Source organism: Ursus arctos, unplaced genomic scaffold (genome assembly GCF_023065955.2).
Source record: "Ursus arctos isolate Adak ecotype North America unplaced genomic scaffold, UrsArc2.0 scaffold_34, whole genome shotgun sequence".
Classification (NCBI taxonomy): Eukaryota; Metazoa; Chordata; class Mammalia; order Carnivora; family Ursidae; genus Ursus; species Ursus arctos.
In genome coordinates this window covers 21,974,674-21,991,933 of record NW_026623030.1, presented here as the reverse complement: position 1 = coordinate 21,991,933, position 17,260 = coordinate 21,974,674, and the positions used below count along the sequence as shown (strand labels likewise).

General features: G+C 42.6%; 1 protein-coding gene across 1 annotated transcript in view; it reads right to left on the bottom strand.

Moving 5' to 3' along the window:
• Nucleotides 1-10,138, bottom strand: part of NAA25 (N-alpha-acetyltransferase 25, NatB auxiliary subunit) — a 69,970-nt gene extending 59,832 nt beyond the window's left edge. The window contains exon 1 of the mRNA XM_026514903.4: nucleotides 10,037-10,138. Within this exon, the coding sequence (XP_026370688.1) occupies nucleotides 10,037-10,094 (58 nt within the window). The 5' untranslated portion in view covers nucleotides 10,095-10,138. The remainder of the gene's footprint in view (nucleotides 1-10,036) is intronic.
• Between the last annotated feature and the right edge of the window lie 7,122 nt (nucleotides 10,139-17,260).

Genomic DNA, 17,260 nt, shown 5'->3' with positions numbered 1-17,260 from the left:
TTCCAATTATATGACATTCTGGAAAAGACAAAAATTACAGAGACAATACAACAATCAGTGGTCACCAGGGGCTGGGGGAAGGGATGAATGGGTGGAGCACAAGGGATTTTTAGTGCAGTGAAGCTATTTGTATGATACCATAATGATGGATATAGGTCATCATACTTTTGTCAAAACCCACAGAAGGTACAACACAAAGAATAAACCCTAATGTAAACTAGTAAACTATGGACACTAGTTAAAAATAACCTATCAGGGTGCCTGGGTGGCTCAGATCACGATTCCAGGGTCCTGGGATGGAGCCCCACATCGGGCTCTCTACTCAAAGGGGAATCTGCTTCTCCCTCTGCCTCTCCCCCTGCTCGCTCGCTCTCAAAAATAAGTGAATAAAATCTTTTAAAAAATTAAAAACCTATCATATTGGCTCAGCAACTGAAACAAAGTACCACACTAAATCAAGATATTAACAATAGGGGAAACTGGGGGGAGGGGGTGGGAGTGTGGGGATATATACAGGAACTCTGTGCTTTTCACTCATTTTTCTATAAACCTGAAACTGCTCTGACAAAGCACATTAACAAAATGTGTGTGTGTGTGTGTGTGTGTGTGTGTGTGTGTAGATACACACAAGCAAAGATTCATTTCCAGAGAAGAAAAGTAAGGAGTGTTATAGGTGGGCCACAAGGGTGGTAGCTGTCAATTCTAATTATAGAAAGATGACTGAATGCAGGCCAGTTCAAAATCTACGACCTCTAATGGTCCCACTCTATCCATCAAGGTCCCAAATCAGCACAGGGACAGAGGAAGCATAAACAACTCAAAATAATCTATGGCCCTGGTGGCCCAGAGTGCCCCAAGTAACAGAAAGAGACTACCATTTTAGCTAACGAATTCAATTTTCCTTCAATGAATATTTGACTAAAACTTAAAACAGCCACATAAACCCATGAGTTTCATCTCTTCAGTCTTTCTTCAATGCCATAACATAGATGAGCACCAAGAACGCTAGGTGAAGAGATTAAGAAGCCCTACTCTGGAGGTAATCACAATCTAGGGAGGAAGGTCAAAAAGAGACGGACTCACTGTGGAGGCAATCGCAATCTAGAAAGGAAGATCAAAGACCTAATACTCAGGTGGAGAGACTGGAGAACCAGGAAACATTAAAAGCGTACAATCTTGGCCTAACTACCCAAATATCTAATACCAGTTTTCTTAAATAGCTCAGCCAATATACTATCATTTGTCCTTACAGAATACCTGACAGAGGTATTTCAGCTCAATAAAGGACATTTTCTCTTCCTAGTAACTTATGCTGATCTCTTTCTGAGTCAGTTCTAAGTTACTTCTGACTCATTCCTATAAGACTCCAGGTTCTTAGAGCATACCCTGAAGAGTAATTAAGCATCCGTGATAAGATCCCAGTTCTGAGGATCTGCCCATAAAGGGATGAGACCAGAGGTCAGGAGTGTAAGAGTATTTAACCTTTTCCTCTGTACCTACCTGCCCATGCCCTCCTCTGGGAATGGTTTCCACTGCCTCTATTGCAGGGGTAGGATTGGATGACCATGTCTAGACCTTGTAACTACACCCAATGGTGTGGCTATTTGACCAAAGGGGAATCAGGTTTCTCCCTGGTAAACTGTAACTGCAACAATGAGTCACAAAGCCAGAGTCAGAAAACTATGGAGAACCTCATTTGGAAGGAAATAAATATTTTGAGTCTGACATTACCAGTGGCAATTCCAGAATTTCCATTTTGAAGGAGCCTTAGGGGACGCAAGTTTGTTGATGGGGAATGAAGAAAAGGAGTTATCTCTTGCCTCTTCAGTCATGTAACATTTATAAAAGTATTAAAAATACCACTTATCTTTATCAAAGGATTGGGGGCAGGGCAGTGCTGATTAATTTAAGCTTGCGGGGAGAGGTCACATCTTGGTGTGGCCATAAAGCCAACATGTTGGGTCCTGGGTAAACTGATAAGTAAGCAGGAAAAAAAACAAACGAACAACAACAACAACAACAACAACAACAAAAACCAGTCTGAAGAACCAAGCAGAGAATAAACACACACAGATAAAAGCACAGCTGAAAATTGGGGGGCAGGGGGTGCCGCCTTAGGGATGCCTGGACGGCTCAGTGGGTTAAGTGTCTGCCTTTGGCTCAGGTCATTATCCCAGGGTCTGGGAATCCAGTCCCTCATCAGGCTCCTTGCTCAGCAGGGAGCCTGCTTCTCCCTCTGCCACTCCCCCTGCTTGTGCGCTGGCGGGCTCTCTCTCTCTCTCTGACAAATAAATAAATTTTTTAAAAATCTTAAAAAAAAAAAGCTTTAGATCCTGACAGCCCTCCAGTTTCCATCAAACCCTGAACACTACATTCCTGCTCTAGGCTCCCACCAGGGTTTATAGCAAGCCCCCTTCACTAGAGCTTGTGTCAATGGGTTTCCACTCCTTGCACCCAAAAGTTTAACTAAAACACTCCACTACATTCAGCCAGTCTATCAGGCTCCCCTTTCCTAGATGCCTAGATGGGGAAAGTCTATTTCATTTTACATTACTGACTCTGGAATATAAATTATGTAGCCCTCGGAGAAAACAGGCCAATAAAACCAGAGCCCCTAGGTGGCTCAGTAGGTTAAGCTTCCAACTTGATTTTGGCTCAGGTTATGATCTCGGAGTCATGAGACTGAGCCCTGCATCCCGCTCCGTACTGGGCGTGGAGCCTGCTTAAGACTCTTTTTCTCCCTCTCCCTCAATCCCTCTCCTCTAAAAAATAATTAATTAAAAATAATAAATATATAAATAAAATGATATCCTAAATCTTTTTTAGTATGTTTTTTTAAAACTTACTCAAAGATGGGGCCCTTGGGTGACACAGTCAGTTGAGCACCTGACTCTTGGTTTCAGCCCAGGTCATGATCTCAGGGTCATGGGACTGAGCCCCATGTCAGGCTCCACGTTCAGCGCAGAGTATACTAGAGTTTCTCTCTCCCTCTGCCCTCCTCTCTCTCTTTCTCTCAAAATAAATAAATAAATAAATAAATAAATAAACCTTACTCAATGGTAACTGTGGTTTGACCTTAAAGATTGGTGTTGTTGCCTTAGTAACGGGCAACGAAATCAGCCATCCACAAATCAGACATAGGAAACAGTAAGATGATGGTGCATAGGTGAAAGCAATGAGTACCACTCTGAGTGAAATGTTTTTAGGTGGTCTTTGCAGTCAGCACTAGATAATACACTGAGAAGCTGATCTCTTCCAACGTTTCCCTTGTATTAAAGAGATGGTCTCAGCTTAGGGTTAGCCAGTCACTTAATACTTTTTTCCCCCTAAGATTTTTAAGTAATCTCTACACTCAACATGAGTTTGAACTCATGACCCCAAGATCAAGAGCTGAATGCTCTTCCAACTGAGCCAGCCACTTCTTTAATACTTTCTAATGTTTTTTCTTTTAACAGCAAAGGAACAGACTTCAGACTCAGAGCCACACCAATATCAGAATCTAGTTAAGACTTTAACACCACTGTTTTGTTTTCATTTTATTTTTATCACTTTGTTTCCTCAGCACAAGTGACAGGTCCTCCATTAATGATAATGATTTAGATTATTTTTAAATAAATTTAAGTTAAATATCAAGTTACAGAAAAATATTAAGTAAATAATAGTACAGATAATACTATAATAAAGCTAGAACCATCAGACTGGAGAGAAGAATGATAGAAATTTGGGAAACACTGGGTTAAATCATTGGCAAGAGTCGATCAAAATCTGTTAAATGACTGAGCCAGCCACCTTCCTGGGTAACAACTGGAACAGAAGTGACTCTTCCTTACAGACGCAGACAGCTGTAGGCCCTGACACATGCAGGCCTGTCTACTTGCCCCGTAGAAGAGGCCCTGGGATTAATCTGTCCAATCATACTTAGGGATACTTATCAGTAAGAAAGAGATCAATCTTAGGGCACCTGGCTGGCTCATGGCTCAGTCTGTGGAGTGTGAGCCTCTTGATCTCCAGAGTCATGAGTTTGAGCCCCATGTTGGGCATAGAGCTTACTTTAAAAAAGAGAGAGATCAGTCGTGCCAAAAAGAAAAAAGAAAAGAAAAAGAAAGAAAGAAAGCCTTTAGGGCTGTGTGTTCTTACAGCTGTTGTGAAAGTCCTAGAGCAGCTAAAATGACAACCTGCATTGTTACCACTTCCTACAAGAGCTTCAAAGACTACTAAAGATATTGCTTCGATTTAGGAAAAAAAGACTGAATACAACATAGCTCCAACTTCGCTTAATTCTAAATGCTTTAGAATAGGAGCTTTGCTTTTACCAAGAATACAAATTGTAGGTGAAACACTCCTTCGATCAACAAATTCTGTTAAATACCTACTACTCACAAGATGACTGGGAGGGGTTAAATTAAAAAGGAATGATGCCTCCTAACCAATCACCTCACAGCCTACATTTGCCCCCTTTTAAACTATTCCCCCCCCCACCGAGTATTCAGAGCTATTTTTCTAAATTGCAAGCCTGATCACCTGATTAAATCTCTTCACTGCTTCCCACTATCTTTAAAACAAATTTCAAAATTCTTAAAATGGCTTACAAAACTGAGTCTGTCTACCACAGTAGCCTCACCTCAACCAATCTCTGCATTGCCAACACACAAGCCTTTTCTTAGGTCCTCAGGTGGAGCAAGCTCCTTTTACACACTCCCCCTATCAGTGCCTGACTAACCTCTGCTCTTGTTCCATGTTCAAAGTAAAATGTCACTTCCATAGGGAAACTTTTCTTATCTTGTCCCCAACAGCTCAGATGCCCACATTGTATGCACTCATGGCAACCTACATTTTTCCTTCAAAGCTCTTAACACAGGGCGCCTGGGGTGGCTCAGCTGGTTAAGCACCTGCATTCGGCTCAGGTCATGATCCCTGGGTCCTGGGATCAAGCCCCAAGTCGGGCTCCCTGCGCTGCTTCTCCCTCTCCCTCTGCACACCCCCTCCTCCGCCCCCAGCAACATTTGTGTGTGTGTATGTGCGCGTGTGTGCGCGCGTGCATGTGCGCACACTCTCTCTCAAATGAAATCTTTATTAAAAAAAAGCTCTTAATACAAATGTAAAGATTATGTGTACCATTATTTTTAAGAAATCTGTTGAAACTACAAGCTCCTTGAAAGCAGAAACCGTGTCTCTGCTGTGCTGTTTGGTACTCATTCATTCCCTGAATCTACATTGTGCTTAGTGCATTTTGGGCCCTCAATAATAAGGTGAATGAAGAAAGGAAAACAGAAATGAACAAACCATATGGGGGGGGAAGTCTTCTAGGAATTGAGTAGTCTATCAGGAAAATTAGAGATACATGCATACAAAGTGACCACAACAGTACGTTCTAGAACCAAAAATTAGTGATGATTCATACTATTAGGTTTTTTAAAAATCTTTTCAACTAATTTTTTTAAAGCTTTCTTTTTTTTTTTCCAAGTTTTACTTATTTAAATAATCTCTACACCCAATGTGGGGCTCAAAGTCATGACCCAGAGATCAAGAGTTGCATGATGTTCCAACTAGGCCAGCCAGGCACCCCTCAACTAATTTTTTTTAAGGAGGCTCCACTCCACATTCAACATGGCAACCAATGTGGGGCTCAAACTCATAACCCTGAGATCAAGACCTGAGCTAAGACCAAGAGTCAGATGTTCAACCAACTGAACCACCAAAGTGCCCCAACTAATTTTTTAAATAATAAAAATAGTGCAAAACATGGTTAAAAAATAATAACCTAATTTTTAAAAAAATCCAAATAGTTCATAGGGACATAACATGAAAGGCATTAGTCTCTCAGTCCTGCCCTATGCTCTACTCTATGTATTCTTCTAGGAATTTTCTGTGCATTAAAATCATTCCTTTAAGTCTAAGATGCTTTAGAATGTATAGGTCTAAGTCAGACCTTTTTAAATGATCATAATAATTTCAAAAAAAGAAAACAGGTTGTACCAAGTGACTTTTCTAAAGAAGGGCAAGATAATCTTCACTAACCAAGATGCCCTGCCACTCCTGGGGGAAAACAGGACATGACTCGCTGGGCTAACAATGCCCAACAGAAGGCTCAGAATAAATAGCACATTGGACTGAGGACTCAGGAGTGCTTACTATTGAAATATAGCAGAATAATTACCTGGAGTTGGCCAGGTACCAAAGGGAAACATCTTAACTCACTAAAAAGTCATTATCATTCAGGAAACACAGCTAGAAAGTATGTTACACCTGACCCAGACTGTAGCAAGACTGGAAGCCAGTAAGACAGATTAGAACAAAAGATCGTGTGCCAAGAAAGTAAATAAAAATGTGTATGTGCATTCTAAAAACTAAGGGAATATTTTTTCTTTGAAACTTCTCTATTTTACAATTGCTGACCCAGCAATTCTTGTATTCTACACAAATTTATGACATGCCATAACCGACCATCACTTCCACACTGCTTGTCCCCCTAAACACTAAAAACGTTTTTAAATAATAATGGTAGAAAAAAGCATGGGGGCTCACCAAGTCATGTCAGAGTACAAAATCTGTAAAGAACCACACAGCACAAGGCAATAATTTTAGCAAAAGGAAAATGAATAAAGTAGGTGTTCTAGTAAGGTCAGGTGTGGTTTTCAAACACTAAAAATATAATACCTAAACTCACCAATTTCTGAGTAATGAGAAGCACTCTGAAGATGTTTCAACTAACGAGCTTTCTGAAAGGTTATTCCAAACCTACACATTGAAAATATAGTTTCAACCCACCACATCTCAACTCACCACGATTTCATAGTTAATCACCCATACAGTCCTGTCCACTTCTACCCTAAACAAATTTCAGCAAGAGCTGAGGTCACAGGCAAGTTTCCAACAGTTGTAAAACGCTAAAACCCTGGCAGTACAAATAATGCTGTACAAAGACAGTAATGCTGCTAATTCTGAACTCAGTGAAGGGCTGGGCTCTCAGTGACAATGCCTGTGTTCAAATCCCAGATCTACCTAGCTGCAACTCTGAGCAAGTTAATCTCTGGCCTTCAGTTTACTACTGTGATCACAATAATCTTACTACTTAATAGGACAGTTAGCATACAAATAAGCACTCAATTCATGCTGACAGTTGTTAACTTCTGGCTGGTGGGCAAGCACTACCTACCAACCATACGCTTTTCATATACCAGCTAATGAATGTCTGAATTCAAGGAACAATAGTGGTTTAGGGGTACTAATATATTTAAACACAAAAGCAGGGGCTGTCCCAAAGTTTGGAGGTCAAAAGTGCTGAAGTCAAAGACAGTTGGTACCCTCTCTTTTCCTATTCCTGCCAGTTGATATTAATTGCTTTGGAATTCTTAAAGAAAGCTTCTTCTAATACTCTTCCCATGTACCTATAACAAAAGCTACATAATTCTGGCTTCAGTTTTGCCAATACGACCTGTCACTTTCAGTTAACATATCCTAACTTTTAGCAACGTGAAATGGACAAGGTTTTTCTTACTGGGTAGTTCAAAATACTGTTATTTCTTTTTTTTTTCTTTTTTTTCAAGATTTTATTTATTTAATTGACAGAGAGACAGCCAGGGAGAGAGGGAACACCAGCAGGGGGAGTGGGAGAGGAAGAAGCAGGCTCATAGCGGAGGAGCCTGACGTGGGGCTCGATCCCAGAGCGCCGGGATCACGCCCTGAGCCGAAGGCAGACGCTTAACGACTGCGCCACCCAGGCGCCCCCAAAATACTGTTATTTCTAAATGACTTACAGGACACCAAAGACATTTTCTTTGGTCCTCAAGAACAATTTTAGAAATCCAATTATTCTCAAAAATATTGAATCTTAGGGAGCCTGGATGGCACAGTCAGCTAAGCATCAGACTCTTGCTTTCAGCTCAGGTCATGATCTCAAGGTCCTAGGATCGAGCCCCAAGCCAGGCTCCATACACAGAGTCTGCTTGGGTTTCTTTTTTCTCCCTCTCCCTCTGCTTCTCCCCCACCCCCCAATCCCTCTTCCTCCAAGCATGCAAGTGCTCTCTCTCTTTCAAATAAATAAATAAATCTTAAAAAAAAAAAGTACTGAATCTTGTGGGTAGGGGATGGGCTTGATGGGTATTTAGGAGGGCACTTGTTATGATGAGCACTGGGTGTCTGTTGTATGTAAGTGATGAATCACTGAATTCTACTCCTGAAACCAACACTGCACTGCATGTTAGCTAACTAAATTAAAAAAAAAGAAAAGTACTGAATCTTTTTAGTTTGGGGGGGGGGACACCTGGCTGCTCAGTAGGAGGAGCATGCGACCTAATCTTAGGGTTGTGAGTTCAAGCCCCATGATGGGTGAAGAGATTACTTAAATAAATAAAACGTTTAAAAAAAAAGAAGTCTGCAGGCAGCTGCTGCTGCAGAGTCATAATAAGCCAGAAACTGTGAACCTTGGCTGGATTCAGTTCCTACCTTCAATCATCCTTATTTCATCCCCGTTCTCTGAAAATATATACTGGAGAGTATGGTAACATACACCATGGGCAAACGGAAATAGAGTCCTATCTCTGCCACTCCCCACCCGTGTGACCTTTGGCAAGTCAGTGTCTTCAGCTCAAAGTAAATTATTTTCTAGCAGTGGCTAAGAGGGTGAGCTTGGGACACAGGGGTTTAGATCCTAGCTCCATCAAATGTTAGCTGAGTGACCTTACGCAAATTAGACAACATCAATGAAGCCCCATTTTCCTCATCTGCGGGGGGGGGGGGGGGGGGGGGGCGTGATTTGCAGGACTGAAAAAAACTATCCACCTCATGAGAATGTGTGAATATTAAATTAGATAAGCCATGTGAAGGGCCAATCACAGAGAATGACATAATAATCGGTCTATACACATTAGCTATTATTTCCCACCTCACAACGTTGTTGCTAGAATCAAATGAGATGTGAGTAAAGCATCATACAAATTTTAAATGCAGGACCAACCGTGCCAGAAATAAAGTTGCCCCCTCCTCCAAAAAAGCTGAATGATCTCAGCCATGTGGAGAGATCTCCATTTAATAACATTTAAACTATAAACTCAGGTCTAGTTTGGCAAAAACCACTGACCTTGAAGCCTTCCTCACCATTCCCTAAGACAGACCAACCATCAGTGAGGAGAGAGAGGAATTGCAAAAAGGACCACTGCCCAATTATAGAACATCTCGGTTACTGAAAAGGTGTTTCTCCCTGGCTCAAATATGTTGATTTTTCACAGTCGGGTACCAGGATGACATCAAGGTCTTAAAGCCTGAGGGTTGAGGTAAGCGTTGAGGGGGATCCATTTAGCAAGCACGAGGGAAGCTGCAGAGAAAACCAAAGAAGCTGCAGAAAGGAAAAGTCCTTGCAGCAGCCCTGCATGCCCCTCTGACAAGAGCTTACACTGTCTCTTCACCGCTATTTTGGGCCCACGACCCCCACCCCCACCCCGCCTCCCACGTGCGCCCAGAGCAGCTGTTTCTCCAAAGAGCTCTGGATTGGGAGCTTCGAACACGGCCTGCTCCTGACTCGATTTGGGTGACCTTGCATCAGCCCCTTTCCCTCTTTGGACCTGTTTCTCCATGTGGACCGAGCACAACTAGTCAGACAATCCCCTAGGCCCGGTTCTCGTAAGTAAAAAGTCTCTAATGAGGAATTTCCCTCAAGTAGAGTGTCGCACCCTCACGCAGGAGCCAGCTTTCACCTGGTTTGGGATCCACCTGAGATCCTGGGTCTTCCTTGGTGCGGCATTAACGCAGCCTGCAAGCAGCACACGTCTCAGCGAGAGTGTGTCTCACAGGGCCTGCACATCTGACCAGCTCTGCCAACCTGACGCTGCCTGGACCGCGCCGCTGCCACCGCAGGGCTCAGGAAGGCCCGGCCGGCGCCTACGCGAGGCCCGTGGCTGCGGCCTAGAGGCCCGCGCGGTCCGCCCCCCGCGCCAGCCAGCTCCGCGCCCGCCCCCTCAGCGCCCCTCCTGGACCTTCTCCCCGGCCTCAGCAGTCCTCGACGCGTTCCGCCGACAACAGGCTGGCCCCAGGCACTCACCGTAAATCGGCCGGAGGCGCCTGTCGTTAGGGTCCTGCACATGGCCCCGCGTCGCCATGATGACAAGCGCAGAACCGCAGTGCGCACGCGCGGGGCAGGCCCTCGGGAAGGGGCTGTTAAAGGGCCAGCGCCGACCTCGCTCTTCTATCGCGATAGTCGCGGAGCTGCGACTGAACGCCCTTGCGCGGAAAGGGGAGCCCTCGGACCTCCGGACCCCCTACCGGTACCGCAGTGGCTTCTTCAATAGGAAACTTTCTTCCTTTGGCCCGATGGAATCAACCTGGGTGGAAGAGACGGCTGTTGGTATTGAAATCCCTTCCGAGTCACGTAGTGAGGGAAGGAGGGGAGAAACTCTTGGTCAAAGTTGGGGCTCGGCTGCTCCTACTTGTGGTATTTATCCTCTGTGTCCGAGGGAGGACCAGTTAGACTTGTCTGTGACCAATTGTTGAGGCACCGGGAACTCCCCTGGGAGACTGACCCAAGGGACAGTGGGGAAAAGGGGTCTGATCAGGGGTCCTGACTGGCTCAGTGGGTAGAGCATGAGACTCTTGATCTTGGGGTTGATGAGTTCAAGCCCCACATAGGGCACAGAGCTTACTTAAAAAGGAGGGGGGCGTGGGGGAAGGGATGCTGAGCAACGGTAAAAATCTGCCGGAAAAATTCAAGATCCCTTTAACCCTCGCCAGGGGCTCAACCAGCTAAGAAGCATCCTAGATTAGCAGTAATCCAGTCAGTTTGTCAATTATACCTCAGTAAAACTGGAGGGAATAAGTAACTCAATTCATACAACACATAGTTATTGAATGCCTGTTATGTGCCGTGCTTTGTTTTAGGCACAGAGGCTACATCGGTAGACAAAGTTTTCATGGAGCTTTACTTGTAGTGGGAGAGACAGACAAAATAGATAGCATATTAGGTGATGATAAATGATTCTGAGAAAAGTAAAACAGGGACTGGGGAGTGGAGGAGGGAGGCAATTTTATATGGATAATGTGTTCAGGGAAAGCCTAGCTGAAAGAGTGGTAATTGTCAAAGACTTGGAATGGGAGAGAGAGGGAGCCACTTGGGTGTGCCAGGCTCAGAGAGTCATAACCTAAAGCAAGGCCACACTAGTCACTATGATTCAAACTCAGGTCTTTCTGAGTAGAGAACCAGAGTCATCCCCTGCACTACAGTGTCCCCTGCATCAGCCTTGACCAGCTGGGGTTGACCCCTTCTACTGATGTTCCTTCCCTCTCTTTTTCTGGGCTTTTTAGTGTACAAGAAAATGATTCTCCAACTTTAGTGTACATCACAATCCCTTGGGAAATTTGATAAACAAGAGTTTCCTGGATTCTACTCCCGGAGATGCTAATTCAAACTGAACACCACTCTTTGAAAAATACTAATTTGTCCCGCATCAGCCTGCTTCTCCCTCTGCCTGCCATTCTCCCTGCTTGTGTGCGTGCACGCTCTCTCTCTCTGACAAATAAAAAAAAAAAAAAAAAAAAAAAGATCCTAATTAAAGGATCTAGATCAAAAATTTTTATTTACTTTTTTTTTAAGATTTTATTTTTAAGTAATCTCTACACCCAATACGGGGCTTGAACTTATAAACCTGAGATAAAGAGTCACACGCTCAAAAAAAAAAAAAAAAAGTGGAGCATGTGGATGGTTCACTCTATTAAGCATCTGCCTTCACCTCAGGTCATGATCCCAAGGTCCTGGGATCGAGCATCAGGCTCCCTGCTCCTTGGGGAGCCTGCTTCTCCCTCTCCCTCTGCCTGTTTCTCCCTCTGCTTGTGCTCATGTGTGCTTTCTCTCTCTCTCTGTCTGTGTCAAATGATGAATAAAATCTTAAAAAAAAAAAAGTTGTATGCTCTACCAGCTGAGCCAGCCAGGCGCCCATCAAAAGTCTTTAGAATCTACCATAACAGCAAGTTAACAATTGCCATTAAAATTTAAATATACATGCCTAGAAAAAAACTAGTGATGATAATAATAATAATCACAGTGTGCATTAATGAGCACATATGTGCCAAGCTGTGCACACTGTGCTAAGCTCTTTTACATATATCTTCTCATTTCACTCTTACAAACTAGTGGAATAGGTACCATTTCGATCTCCATTTTAAAATGAGAATTTTGAAACAGAGAGATATTAGGTAATTTGCCCAAGATCACACAGTAAGTCTGTGGTGAAATTTGTGATGGTCTCACTCCCAAATGCACACTCTGGAATTATTGACCAGTTTCCAAAGAGTTAAGTATAGAAAAGGAAAAATAATAGCTTCGCAGTTGAGAAACCTAGTAAGAGCTACCTTAACTAAGTGATCAAAGTTAACGTTACCAGTGACAATCCATGTTCATACCATGTACCCCAACAGGAGATGATGAGAAAGGAACTTTACTTCTGTAATATTTTTCCAGAAAACCCATAAACCCAGAGTAATCATGAGGAAAACATTAAACAAATCCAATTTGAGTGACATTCTACAAAATGTCTGACCAGTACTCTTCAAAACTGTCAAGGTCATAAAAAATAAAGAAACAGAGAAACAGTCATAGACCAGAGGAGCCCAAGGAGACATGCCAACTAAAGCAATGTGGTATCTTGTTTGGGATCCTGGGACAGAAAAAGGGCATTGTGGAAAAACAGTTGAAATTTAAATAAGGTCTAGAGTTTAGTTAATAGTGTTGTACTAATGTTGGCTTCTTGGTTTTGATAAATGTACGCTGGTTATGTAAGATGTTAGCATTAAAGAAAACTGGGTGGCTCAGTCCATTAAACCTCCTTCTCTTGGTTCTGGCTCAGGTCATGATCTCAGGGTCCACCGTCAGCACAGGTCAGCTTGAGATTCTCTGCCCCCCCCACCCCCTCGCATGCGTTCTCTCTCTCTCTCTCTCAAATAAATAAAATCTTAAAAAAAAAAAAAAACTGGATGAGGAGTATATGTAAACTTTACCCTCTTTTCAACTTTTCTGTAAATCTAAAATTACTCCAAAAAAAAGCTTTTTTTTCCTTTTAAGTAATCTCTTTTTTAAGTCCCCCCAAGGTGGGGCTCAAAGTCATGACCCTGAGATCAAGTGTCATATGCTCTACTGACTGAGCTAGCCAGGTGCCCCACAAAATAAAAGATTTTTAAATGCATCATTTTTAATAATTGGGGAGAGCTATTTTTTTTAAACCGAATGTATTAGAAACTCTCAGCCCAACTCCATCCCAAGGCTAGCTAAAAGAGAAAATTCCAGTAGCAAGTGCAAGGAGAAATTCTTACAGAGAATGGGAGGCTCTCCAGCAAAGATATCATCTGTGATCCTCATGGAAAATCATTCCTAAGGCTAAGGAGGCTTTAAAATACCCCAGATAGGGGCGCCTGGGTAGCGCAGTTGTTAAGCGTCTGCCTTCGGCTCAGGGTGTGATCCCGGCATTCGGGGATCGAGTCCCACATCAGGCTCCTCCGCTGGGAGCCTTCTCCTTCTCCCCCCCTCCCCCAGCTTGTGTTCCCTCTCTCTGTCTCTCTGTCAAATAAATAAATAAAATTGAAAAAAAAAGATTTATTTATTTTAGAGTGTGAGTGCAGGGGGGATGGGCAGAGGAAGAGAGAGAATCTCAAACAGACTCCATGCCAAGTGCAGAGTGCAACACAGGGCTCAGTCTCATGACCCCAAGATCATGACCTGAGCTGAAATCAAGAGTTGAACGCTTAACTGACTGAGCCACCCAGGTGTCCCTGGATTCTTTGACTTTAGATCAGAGATAGGCAAACTATCACCTACTGGTCAAATCTAGCTTTCTAGTTTTTGTACAACCTGTAAGCTAAGAATGGTTTTTATATTTTTTAATGGCTGGGGGGAAAACCAAAGAAGAATAATCTTTTATGACATGTGAAAATTATATAAATTCAAAGGTCAATGTCCATAAATAACATTTTATATAACACAGCTACACCAATTTATTTATGCATTGTCTATAGCTGCTTTGGTGCTACAAAGGCGGAGCTGAGTAGTTGCAACAGAGACCCAGCAGTGTGGCCCACGAGGCTAAAACACTTACTGTCTGGTCCCTTACAGAAAAAGTTTGTCACCCCCTGACCTGAGATAATGAAAGAAATTTAAATACTCCCAGGATACAATGTCAGATAAAATACAATGCAGTATTTGGGAGTAATTAACTAAAATGATATTCACTCTTTGTCTGAAATTCACGTTTAACCAGAGATCCTGTATTTTTATTTGCTGAATCTGGCAGCCCTATCCCAAGGAGAACTCAGTGCTCCCCAAATCATGCTAACCAGCAAGAATGAAGGGCAAGAGCTTACGTAAACTGACCCCAGGATTACTCTGAGACAATTTGGCCAGGTGTGACCAAGACGAGGTTGGGCTTGGAAAGGAGAGAGGAGGGAGGAGGGCTGGGGCTCATCTTTGGTGCAAATGAAAGAGCTGGTGAGTCACTGGTGTTTTAAGAATTTCCCAGAATGGAAAAATACAGCACCTTCAAGTAGGGGCGCATATGAAGCTCCTGGCCAGGACTGTGGTTACTCAGATACATTCTCAGGTAACCTTTGTTGGCCTGGCCCCAGAAGAATGCTGACAGGCTCAGCACTGTTCCCTAAACTTGGCAAAGCCCAGACATTGTGGACCTCCTTAGCAGAGGCCTCTAGATCCTTGAGTCACTGCTGTTGGTGGAGTATGTTTCCCTTCACCCCAAAAGCCTTTTTGGCATCCAAGATGAATTGGCCTTTCTCTTTTCCCATTCCTACCCCTTGTCCTCAGCGCCTAAGGCTGAAGCAGTGACCTGGCTCTGGGCCTGTCCTTACCTGCTCCTGGGAGGCAGCCTCCACACCCTTTGGCAGACCTGAATCATTTCATGTGACAAAGGAGATGACCTCACGGGAGCCAAAACCCCATCCTTCTTGTTGTACAATTTGGAACCCAGAATTTTTAGAGCTGACATGGGAAAATGCTTTGCATGCAGAAGGTACTCTTCAATGGTAGTTTCCATTTTCTTGACTTAGAACAAGGGGATACGCCCTTCATTCTTGTTCTGTTCGGTGGCAGATCTGCTCTGGTGAGAAACTCTCTCAAGGGCAATAAAGCACATGGGTGCATTGTACCTGAATAGCTGGGTGACATAAAGTAGGGGGCTGCATTACTTGAATGTACTGATTGTGAGTGTCTCCACCCAATGACTTTTCTAGTTTTTCTTTGTTTTTCTTTTCCATCTTGATGGATTTTTTTTTAAGTTTACTTATTTTTTATTTTTAGTAATCCCTACACCCAACATGGGACTCAAACTCACGACCCCAGGATCAACAGTCACATGCTCTTCTGACTAAGCCAAGCAGGTGCCCCTGGATGAATAGGTTTCAATACCTAATCCTAATCCTTCACAGAATAAAAGTGATCTATTTCACAGTTTTCACAGTTGATTTCCTGCCCTTTGACGGTAGAATAAACCGCAGCTCTGGCTCTGAAATCAAACAGGTTTGGGTCCAAACACTTAGAGTAAGTAGAAGGCTCAAAGTACAAAGTAGGCTCAGAATTAAAGGTAGAGTTCAAGGCAAAGAATCACAGAACCGGGAAACAAGAGTTTGAAGAATCAGGGTCATGGTCTTGGTTTGGCCAGTAATTCCCAGTATATGATCCTGGGCCTTCCTCCTTTTCCTCCTCAGAGATCTCCTAGCTCTTATTAGGCTGTGTGGCTTTTGTCCACCCAGCACTTCCAATTTGGTCCACCAGGTGGCGCATGAATGCCAAATTGCCCAGGCCACTTTCCAAATTCAGAAGGGATGGATCTCTCTGTAATTTTTTTTTAGGTGAGCTCTATGCCCAATATGGGGCTTGAACTCATGACCTTGAGACCAAGAGCTCTACTGACTCAGCGAGCCAGGTGCCCTTATAAGCTATATTTTTTTTATTTAAAAAAAGTTCAAATGTTTCAAGATCTGTAGGAGAAGACCCATGCATACAGATCTAACAAATATTAACATTTTGCAAGCATAGACTTGATACCACATGTACATTTCTTTATCTCTCCCCCTCCCTACCTCTCCACAGATAACCACTATTATGCTATTAGCCGGTATTTTTCCTTCCATGTCTTAATATTTTTATTGTATTATGTATGTATCCATAAACAATATATGATAGTTTCTCTTTCTTTAAAATTTTGATAAATGTTATCATACTATTCATATGCTTCTGTAAGTTGTTCTTTTCACCTAACATTTGAATAAATTTTCCTTAATTGCTCCTCACAAAGATTGTACCAATTTGTATTCTCATAATCAGTGTGTAGAAATGCCAGTTTCCCTCACCAGACAGTGTGCTCTCAAGCTTTTGTATCTTTGACAATCTCACAGTGAAAAATGACATCTTGGTGTAATTCTAATTCATGTTTCTCAGGTTATGGATGATATTAAGCATATTTTCATCTGTTTAAGATGAATCTGTAATGCATTTCTTTTATCAATCTGGTCATGTCCTTTGGCCTTTTTTTTTCAGATTGCTAGTCTTTTGTTATTAATTTAGTCACCCTTTATATAATAAGGAAATGAGCCTCTAGCCATAAACAGGTGTTTCAAATATTTTTTCCAGTGTATCGTTTGCCTTTTCATTTTGGGGATATGGTTTTTTTTTGCAGTGAAGAAATGTTTTATTTTTTGCAGCCTTTCCCCACTCCAATATTATTTTTAAATTACTTTATGAGTTCTCCCAGTATTTTTATGGTTTCATTGTTAACATTTAAGTCTTTGATCTATTTAGAATTTCAGTGTGAATAATGAGGTAGGGTTCCAATGTTATCTTTTCCAGTTGCTCCAAACCTCATTTATTGAATAATCCATCTTTTTCACAAAGGACACAATGCCATCTTTATCATACATTAAATTTCCATATGCACTTCTGTCTAGTCATGGAACAGTTTATAGGCTCCTTTCAAGGGCAGGTCAAAGCTGGGGGGCCACAAATAAGGAATTTGCCAGGCTAGCTGGATTTGGTGTTCTGAGTCTAGACTTTCTCTGTACAGCCTCTGAGCTGCTGAACTCAGAGCCCTGTCAGCTGCATTTGGCTGCTTGTATGTCAAGAAGTTGGTCCTCAATTTAAAATGAAGGAGCTTCTGGAAAATGGTGCTACTGTGTGGTTAATTTTCTGGTAAGATAAAGCATAAGAGATAAGAGATTAAAACCAGTCAGGGAATTCATTCTCAAACTGATTCTAAACTTTGTGTGCAGGGGGCGCCTG